Here is a 10793-nt window from a genome sequence, read left to right on the forward strand (position 1 = left end):
TATTTTGTGTTTTCTCACTGGCACATTTGGCAGGATATAAAGCTTGATTATGAGTCAGTAGTAGTTGATTGTATTTAGCCTCTTTCACTTGATGAGTAATTAATTGATTCTGAAGGTCTGAATCATGTTGGGTGCAGCTTGGAGATGCTGTAGATTCAGCTCATCTATGATTGATTGATTGATTGATTGATTGATTGATTGATTGAATAGATAGAGGGTATGCGGCGCGTGACATCATCATCAAACCTGGAGGTTATGCAGGAATGCCTACTGAGTGGCAACAAAATACTTTCTGGCCTTGACAGCCCAAACAGAAAGGTCCTATCTGATTGCATTAAACAATGTTAAACTCACTTTGCCTGTTGCTTTGCCACTCGATGTGCCATTCACTTTAAGCATGCGCATACCCTCTATACTTTATTTTCTAACAGTTTGCAGAAATAAATCACAGTAAAGTACAGTTCAATCTGCTAAGAGGATTTATAAACCAAGAAAGCACTAAGGCTTGTTTCCATTGGGGTCCTCCATATTCAATTAATCTGAACATTTAATAATGACATACAAATATACAGTACTATGCAAAAACATCATAGAAAACGGTTAGAAATCTGGTGTTATGATTGTGGAGACTATCTTCAAAGTCTGTCTTCAGGGGACATTTTTGCAGTGTGTGTAGAACTCCCAACGCAACAGGACACTGAAATATACAGGACATTTAGGTTGATGCACAATTTATACTCCAAGCTGACAACGCGCTCTCTCTCTCTCTCTCTCTCTCTCTCTCTCTCTCTCTCTCTCTCTCTCTCTCTCTCTCTCTCTCTCTCTCTCTCTCCCCATATAGTTCCAGCAGGCCGTAGAACGGTTCCTGTATTCGTGCGGAGGATACTGCGTAGCGACCTATGTCCTGGGGATTGGAGACAGACACAATGACAACATCATGATCACTGAATCTGGTAATTAACTCCTGGCGATTCCTCAAAGTCAACAAACACCACGCAATCATTTGGGAATTTCATTTGAATCACTTAAATTGCAACGTTTAATGAACTTATTGGGGGCTGTAGAAAGCAATAATCTGTGGTAATAATAACGTGCTATTTGCAAATCTGAAGCCTTTTAGACTTTTAAATGTACGAACAAAGTACATCCATATACATAAGTCAATCAATATCAGCATATGATTGATTGATTGATTGATTGATTGATTGATTGATTGCATAATGGGTACAGTCCAAGGAAGGTACAGGTCAATTCAAAAACTGCTAAGAGGATAAATCCAGAAAAAAAGCACGTAAGACTCGTTTACATCAGTAAACATTTGTTTACATCAGTAAAGCTTAATACAATCCCTTAATAAAATGTGCAACATATTCCCCAAATCGATGGCCCTCAAAGGTAGAAAATATTTGTACCGACTTGAAGGAGAGAGCAGCACTTCTGAATGTCTAGCTACGGTATGTTGTATGAAACATGAACATGAGGCCAAGCCAAAATAGCCCACTGGCACAAACCTGGGAGATGCGGCCGGGTGTCATCTTGTCAGCTGTTTGCGTGTGCGTGTGTGCGTGCGTACGTGCGTGCGTGCGTGTGCGTGTGTACGTGCGTGCGTGCGTGCGTGCGTGCGTGCGTGTGTGCGTGCGTGCGTGCGTCTCTCTCATCTCTCTCTCTCTCTCTCTCTTTTTCTCCCTCTCTGGCGCTTAGCTGGCTCAGTGGGACGTTTTGAAAATAAATTGAATTTCCACTTTTGTGACATTGCCTTGAAACGCTTGCCTTATTTGACCCGCTCATAGCTAACCAGCCTTATTTGACCCCCCTCATAGCTAACCAGCCTTATTTGACCCCCCTCATAGCTAACCAGCCTTATTTGACCCCCCTCATAGCTAACCAGCCTTATTTGACCCCCCTCATAGCTAACCAGCCTTATTTGACCCCCCTCATAGCTAACCAGGTCAATGTGAGTCAGAACATGCACAGATTGCTGCACGTCCACATGTGCACGCCGTGTTAGTTAGTACAGGGGTTCTCAACGTTTTTGGCCGGGGACCCCCGGAAATGCTTTGGCAATGTCTCGGGACCCCCGCCCCGCCCCCTCCCGACCCCCAATATAAATTGACTGCTACAATAACCTTAAACCATTTTGGGCGGGAACCCCTTTTGGTGTTTTAAGCATAGCAGATCTGTTTTAAGCATAGCAGATCTACAAGCTCATAGCGCGCCACCGAGTGGCGCGCTATGAACTTGTAGGTCTGCTATTTTTGAGAAATCGTGAAAAGAAACAAAAAAAAAATCTTTTTTTTTTTCCTTTTTTAAAAAAAATAATAATTTGGGGACCCCTGAGTTAGTATGTGCCATTTACTGACTGCAGTCCGTTAACCCATTCAGGATGGGAACCCCTTTTGACCCTCCATGAGGCTCTAGCAGGGATTCTCAACCCGTTTCATTTCAAAGACCCCCAGTTTGACATGAATTAGTCTACAGACCCCCATTTAATGGCATTTCTATCTCTGGGACCCCCAATTTATATTGTAAAATCAATGTTAATTTAACGGGGCCATTTGGTTCCATTTGTACGCTCAGAGTTACCAGACCCATAAGGGTCCATTTGGGTTCCAAACTATCATTTAGCTGGGGATCCCCTGGAACTCCCTCAAGGCCCCCTCGTCCACTTTGGGAACCATTGTGGAAGTACTAAACACCCCCTGTCTGTCTGTCTGTCTGTCTGTCTGTCCGCATGCAGGGAACCTGTTCCACATCGACTTCGGCCACATCCTGGGCAACTATAAGAGCTTCATGGGAGTCAAGAAGGAGTGGGTCCCGTTCGTGCTCACCCCAGACTTCCTCTGCGTCATGGGAACGTCCGGGAAGAACGGCAGCCCCCACTTCGACAAGTTCCAGGTGCAAAGTGAAATGAACGCAGCACTCATACAGTACAGTTACACACATCCACACGCAAACACCCCTGTGTGTGTGTGTGTGTGTGTGTGTGTGTGTGTGTGTGTGTGTGTGTGTGTGTGTGTGTGTGTGTGTGTGTGTGTGTGTGTGTGTGTGTGTGTGTGTGTGTGTGTGTGTGTGTGTGTGTGTGTGTGTGTGTGTGTGTGTGTGTGTGTGTGTGTGTGTGTGTGTGTGTGTGTGTGTGTGTGTGTGTGTGTGTGTGTGCGCACACACAGTGTGTTACTCTGTTTGGCCACCAGAGGTCGCTGAAAATGTTAGCAACTTGGGCTGAAACACATTATCAGCAGTAGTGGACAGTAAATAAGTACATTTATGTAAGTACTGTACTACGGTATTTGTGCTTTTCTTGAGTATTTTTACTTTTATTCAACTACATCTCAGGGGCAAATATTATACTTTTACTCCACTACATTTATTTGAAAACTTTAGTTAAACTTACTAGTTACTTTGTAGATTTCGATTATTATTACATAATATACATTGACCACTTCAGCCCTATATACATATTGCCCATCTTTAGGTCTTGTTAGCTACAGTATGGCAGCCATCCGTATTAGAATAGATTACAGTAGGAAATATCTCAAAACAAGCTCTCAACTTGGTATGTCTCCTCAGTATATTTGAGTCCTGAATATGAACTAATTTTCTTTTACTGTCATACATCTCTCTCTCCCTCCCTCCCCCCCTCTCTCCCTCTCTCCCTCTGTCTGTCTCTCTCTCTCTCTCTCTCTCTCTCTCTCTCTCTCTCTCAGAGTGTGTGTGTGAAGGCGTACCTGGCCTTGCGTCACCACACCAACCTGCTGATCATTCTGTTCTCCATGATGCTTATGACAGGTAGCTACTTACAACAACTTACAACTGGAGCTTTCTGTTACTCCAAAAGTGACAGGTAGTCATGTAGCAGAGTTCCTCTGTTAGTGAACAGAGAGTGAGCCCAAATTAGCTCAATTAAGTCATGTCCATATATCTGATGTCTTGTGTGAGTGTTGTTTTTGGCAGCAAATTTTGATTTTAGGTTTAGTCATAGTCTCTTAAATAGTTTTCATTTAGTTTTAGTCACATTTTAGTCACCTGGAATGTTTTAGTGTTAGTCTAGTTTTAGTCGACTAAATATCATAAGATTTTAGTCGACTAAATCTACAGTGGATTTAGTCGAACAAAATGTATTTTGGCGGGCCTTAATGGCGTCGTAATGACTGCTATTTTCAGCATGCAACCAAGTGTAAAATGACTTTTACTGGATCTCTTGTCCACTAGTCCCTTCCTAACATTTTAGTCTAGTTTTTATTTGTTGACAAAATCGTCAGTATATTTAGTCTTAGTTTTAGTCATCATAGCTTAGTTTTCTTGTAGTTTCCATTTAGTTTTCGTCAATGGAAAAAGGTAGTGGACGAACATTTTTTGTCTTAGTTTTAGTCGACGAAAGCAACACTGGTGTGAGTGGATAGGATACACCAGTATGTGCTGTTCGTTTTGATACCAGTCTCACATTGACATATACGTTGTTCAGGTGGTATGCGACTCCACCTGCCCATTTCCACACGCAGTCAGAGAGACAATCGGAACCGTGTCAAATAGTCCAACCGCGTCAAATAGTCCTCAAGTGCTGCTATAGAGTGGATGAACAGATAGATCTGGGTTGATGGCTTGGTATGTCTTATATCTTGTTCCCTCTTTGGATTGTATCATCATGAATCATGTCCCTTCGGTCACTCTAAATAGGATCTCGTTTTTTCCATTATCTCGGATAAATGAGAATACATGACTTGGTTCTCCTTCTTTAGCAATTGAAGAACACGCCACAAGGGGTCATCAAGCATGCCATTTCCCTGCTGTATTTTGGTGAAGAACCTTGCTTGCTTTTCTCTCACTAAAGCTTGCAAGCAACGAAGGCAGTCCTGCTTCCAACAGGCAGGTTAAGTTAGGTGTAGTCACCCTCACCCCAAGTAGGGATTTCACGCCAGTCATGTAGAGTTTCAACAGACTTTAAGGGAATTTGTAACCAAGCCTCACAGGATCACACCCATACAAGATAGCTGATGAGAAAGCATCCTCAAAAGAATTGTACACAGTCTGGAGCATCAGTTGGTTCCAGACTGTATGAGGGAAGCATTTATAATTTATTCATGATAGAGCTTCCATTGCTCCAGACTGTATGAGGGAAGCATTTATATTTTACTCATGATCAGAGCTTCCGTTGCTCCAGACTGTATGATGGAAGCATTTATATTTTACTCATGATCAGAGCTTCCGTTGCTCCAGACTGTATGAGGGAAGCATTTATATTGTACTCATGATCAGAGCTTCCGTTGCTCCAGACTGTATGAAGGAAGCATTTGAAAATTGCGAGAGGCAACAGTCTGGCAACGCGAGACTAGTACATGCCCGACGGGGCAAGTGACCCTGAGACCTTAGTTCCAACACCCCTTGCCCTCCGTTCTCACCCCCACCCAACCACAGGCATGCCCCAGCTGACCAGCACGGAGGACATTGAGTATATCCGCGGGGCGCTGACGGTGGGCCGCAGCGAGGACGAGGCCCAGCGCCACCTCCTGGAGCTGATCGAGTTCTGCATGGAGAAAGGCTGGATGGTGCAGGTCAACTGGTTCGTCCACCTGGTGCTGGGGGTCAAGCAGGGCGTGGACAAACGCTCCAAGGACTCCAACTGAAGGAGGAACGCAACGCTGGTTGTTTTAATGAGAACAGTGGGTGATCCACCCACGCACTGACCATTTCGTATATGTTTCCTTTTTATTCAAAGATAACTGATGGTTTAGTTTAGTGTATGTAACAGCACAAACACAATTATGCATCAGAAACTGTTACATCGTTAGAGGTGATCAAAAGGAATAGGCTGAAGCTGAAAGCTTCTATAAGTGCCTATCCTACGTACAACAAAACATAATTTTGGTTACTAGAAATAGTTTCAACCATCAAAGATTCTGCAATGATCGAACCGAGCAAAAATAATTGCCAGATTCAGAATACATAAACCAAAAAAATAAATATGGGACTGGACTATCTTCACCGCATGAACGATTGGCATCAGGGGACCTTTTCCTTCTTTATTTATTTTATTCATTGTGATCTCAGGGTAATAAACAAACTATAAAATGTAATATAGATAGATTGTGTCGAGCATGAATTAACCCTATTCAACTAACAACAGGGTAAATTGTCTCATAAGTGAAAAGAGAACAATGCAGACTTGAGCTTCAAATAAACTAGGATACCAAGTAAATATCAAACCTATAGCATTTGTATAATCAACAAGAACATTCTTAACATTGTGGTCAACCGAAAACAAACCTAAAAGCTGACATCTGCATACTGTACTATAAATATTAGGGGTGTAACTGTATCAATTCAGTTACAATACAATACTGTATTTAATTAAAACAATAAGTATATCGATATGTAAACAGCAAATATCGTATCGTATCATTTGACTTTGTATCGTATCGTTTTGCAATGGAAATAATCGACATTGAATCGCTTTACAATGTAAATAAACAGTTTTATCAATACTAAGTACATGTATATTGTATTTAGCAATTTTAAGAAGAAAAAAGGATGGGTTTAATTACTCCTATTCCATATAGCTAGACTTGGTCTATCGATAAAATCACACCTGTGTGAAGTAAGTGGTGCAACTTCGTGTGGGGGTCCCCGAGGGGGGGGGAGTTCCAGACGGTTTCGCGTCCGAAACGGTTGAGAAATTACCGTGTGGGGGTCCCTCTACTGTACTGTACTGTACTATACTGGCACACCCAAAATCACCATATATACAGTTAATATGTGCGTGTGTGTTTGTGTGTGTGTTAGGTTGCGCACGGTGGTGAAAAACAACTATGCTGTTTTCGTGCTCAGACGCACCCACCCAGCCAGCCAGCCAGCCACCCAGCCACCCAGCCACCCACACACACACATAGTCACTTAAGGAAGTGGTTGCACCACTTTAAAAAATGTGTATACTCTGTGTCCATACTGTATGTGTTCAAATACAATGTCCATTTATTTACCAGAGAATCACTGTTTACTTATTTATATCCATAATTATAAATCTTTCCCTTAAAAAAACTGCACTATCCACATAAGTTTCACACATATTTAATGTATTTGCTAAATAGTAACTATCAATTTCAAATTGTTGAATCGTATCGTCCATGTATCGTATCGTCAACCATGTATCGCGATACGTATCGTATCGCTGTTAAAATGTATGTGCTTACACCCCTAATGACTATGCATCGAATTAGACGAAGCCTTACTTCTGGAAACAGATTGAAAATAGAAACCTCACGTGGACACAGGAACGGAGAAATGATTGGGTTTTAATGTAATTTAACTGTAAATAATAATTGTCCCCGTATAGTTTCAGGACCAGATCAGCCATGTTACAGTAGATGGAGGTTTCTGAGAGAATGTCGTCAAACTTTCCACTGGATTAATACGTATAATTATGAATTTAAATGATACATTTTATATTGTATTCGTTAGGGAAGGGAAAAGGGAGTATTAACTGGTCCCCGGCGAGGGGAAATATGCTTTCTGCATTCACCTATAGCAGCATGATTGATTTTGAATTGTGATGATTAGGCTATTAATTATTAATTATAATTACACTTTTTATATTGTATTTGTTAAATTATATAACCGCCACCTACTGTATCTCACAGCTGGAGACGGGTGGCATGGAAATCACTTTCAATATGAATCATACCAGAGAACTGAAACATGTTGTGTTTTTTTTATATGTCACATATGTGACTCAGTCAAATAATTGACTGAGTCACAGACAGTCAATTAAACAAAATAATTGTCAGAACATGAGGCATATGAACCTTTTCCTTTGCTCTTACAACCTGCAGCTCGTTTGTTAACTTGTAGTGGAGGAGCATAGGGATATTTTTGCGCTAATTTGTCTAAAAGCGCCAAATTTTGCACAGATGTAACCCAGGGCATGCTCTAGCTCTGGTCCATAGCTCCAATGCCGGAGCATTTAGAGCTATGTTACCGATGACTTCCGGGGCTCGCATGAATGCAGACCAGCCTCTTGTCTTTAGCGTAAATAAAAATAGAAACATTAGAAAGCCTACTTTCCTTAGTGGAAGCACTCTGAGCCCCCCCCACACACGTATAATAGGTACTATTTGGCCAGAAAGGGATTTTTTTTCAAATATTCTGTATGAGGGTTTTCTCTTGGCAATATCGGTAGAGGGCGCAGTGGAGTAACAAAGTATTTTTTTTCCCGGTGGAAAAATAATTGCTTTGTATTGGTGAGAAGCAAAAACGTTATTTTTATTTACGCTAAAGACGAGAGGCTGGTCTGCATTTATGCGAGGCCCGGAAGTCATCGGTAACATAAATGCGACGGCATTAGAGCTATGGACCAGAGCTAGAGCATGCTCTATAGCTATGGGCGCCCGAGCCGGCGACCTTCGTGGTATACGGTCGCCACAGTGGCCAAATCCAATATGGCCACTATTAAGAAGCTATAAGGTAACATTTTCTAACAAAGTAGCATGTGACGTGTCAAACTATGGGGTTTCATCCATTCCAAGCATTAGTTTTGCACAAAAAACACTCGTTGGGCTAAAAACGGCCATAGCCGTAATCACAAATGTGACGAGGTCAGCCCATTTGGGCACATTGGACATCAAGTGGCTATGGACGTAATTAGCCCAAGGATTGTTTTTTGCGCAAAACTAATGCTTGGAATGGGTTCAGAATCATGAAACCCCCCTAGTTTGACACGTCACATGCTACTTAAAGCAGAATGAAAAATGTTGCCTTTTATATAGACTGTTAAAAACACATTTTGTGCCCAAAACATCTGTGGACGTCTTGGGTATTACCGCACGTGCATAGCCCAAGACGTCTGTGGACGTCTTTGGAAAAAAAAATATATATATATATATATATATATATTTTTTTTTTTATTAAAAAAAATCAGAAAGATCAAAACACTTTTTTTTCCTTTTTTTTAACACGTGGTGCCAAAGTTTGTGTTTTCGCCATTGAGAATGCATTTTTAGCGTTTAAATTAAATAACTCAGAAACTATAAAACATTTCAAAGTAAAAAGTTCCAGCATGTGTCTCCACAGCTGAATTATACAAAATGTGAATGGATTTTCTAGGTGAAAGTGATTTTGGGCAGTTTTGCTTGGGCTCTCATGATGGCCATATAGATTTTTGCCAGTGTGGCGATCCCGAAGGTCGCCAGCTCAGGCGCACTAAATCATTAGAGCATGCATTGCCCTGGGCTACATCTGTGCAAAATGTGGCTTCGCTTCGACGCTTTTATACAAATTACCGCAAAATCACCCTTATATCTCTCCCTATGATCCTCACCCATGGAGACTGATGACCTGCAGTGGTTCCCTATGGAGACACAAAGGAGACTTGTCTCCATAGCAAACCACTGCTGGTCTTATCAAAAACAATGCATCAAATAATCAAGAATAAAACATATTGGCCAAATTGTCAATAATTGTGAAAATAGCAGATCAGTTATTTTCAAATCAAAATTATCTATAGAACCAACTCAAAGTAAAAATGTAGGGGCCATTACACCCAGGGGGTCACCAGTTTGAGTATTTCACTGCCTGAAAAGGTTGAGAATCACTCACACCCTGGTGTTGCAAATACTGATCCCCCTCCCCCCCTTTTTATAAAATAAAATACTCTTTGAAGACATGGAGATTAATGACGTCACTGTATAGCTGTCACTCAATATGCCAATAAGTCTGTCAGTCAATTCAATAAAAAATAAAAAATATACCTTTTCTCGATGCACAGAAAATGCAGTGCAGAACTGCAGTGGCGTGGTTCCTTTCTTGATAAAGTTAATATCTCACACATTTTAAATACAATATTCATTCACGTGTTAAAAATGCGTTTTTTTATTTTGAATTGTTTGCTGTAGGCTAAAAGAGAACTTAATTGTCTTGGGTCCATAATATGATGCATGGATGGATGGATAAACCATCATTCTGTTTCTGTCGTTCCGCGACCGTCAACCCTCTAGATGGTTGGTTTCCATGGATACTGGGAGTTACAGTGGAATCGGTAACCTATCGAATTGAGTGACTCCATGTGTCGCTGTTTTGCACCTTTTTTATGTTTCGCTATTGATGAGAAAATTTTGATTGATTGATTGATTGAAAACATTTGAAACCTTGAAATGGGACATTCACATTGGGTATATTATTGATGCCAATACTTTTGTACTTTTACTCAAGTACATTTTCAATTCCAGACTTTTAGGCCTACTAGTTGTAAGTTGTAACCTTTATAGAAGTGTATATAATTTGTATGTCTCTAAATGTTATGATGAATTGAACAAGGTGGACCCTCTTGTAAACAAGTCTAGTGCTTTATTGTATTTAAATGTACTGTAATTTTGTGCTTGAAATGTACTGTAATTCTGCAAACTGTTAATAAATATTTCAATTAATCAATCAATCAGACCGGCGGAATTTGCAGAACGGCGACCTCTACGGTCACGGAATTCGACGGGTCACCGGTTACAGCACAACCCCGACGTCACATGCATGAGGATTCTTTTTTTTTTTTACGAGGCTTTGGCAGTCACACATATTGATGCTGCCTGGCCGCCGTTCTGTTGCCTTCCTACGCTCTGCGCTGCTGCTGCTGTCATTTCAGCCGTTTCACATCAGCCGTGCATGGTGTGTAAACCGACATGATGGACACAACCTGGATTATTATTATTGTGACCGTTTTTCCTTTCTAAAACGAGCAATGTACGTTGTGCGGTTAGTAGTTCCTCCTCGTATTAGACATCATCATCATCATGGCTCCCCTTGAAGCATCCTTG

At 41.2% G+C, this 10793-nt stretch overlaps 1 protein-coding gene across 1 annotated transcript in view; it reads left to right on the top strand.

Annotated features, from left to right (window-relative positions):
- The window catches only part of pik3cg (phosphatidylinositol-4,5-bisphosphate 3-kinase, catalytic subunit gamma), a 44893-nt gene extending 38126 nt beyond the window's left edge, over nucleotides 1–6767 (top strand). The window contains exons 22-25 of the mRNA XM_079493897.1: nucleotides 842–953; nucleotides 2738–2895; nucleotides 3705–3786; nucleotides 5413–6767. Coding sequence (XP_079350023.1) covers nucleotides 842–953; nucleotides 2738–2895; nucleotides 3705–3786; nucleotides 5413–5621 — 561 coding nt within the window. The 3' untranslated portion in view covers nucleotides 5622–6767. The remainder of the gene's footprint in view (nucleotides 1–841; nucleotides 954–2737; nucleotides 2896–3704; nucleotides 3787–5412) is intronic.
- The last annotated feature ends 4026 nt before the right edge of the window (nucleotides 6768–10793 follow it).

Source organism: Electrona antarctica, assembly GCF_951216825.1.
Source record: "Electrona antarctica genome assembly, chromosome: 23".
In the NCBI taxonomy this organism is placed as follows: domain Eukaryota; kingdom Metazoa; phylum Chordata; class Actinopteri; order Myctophiformes; family Myctophidae; genus Electrona; species Electrona antarctica.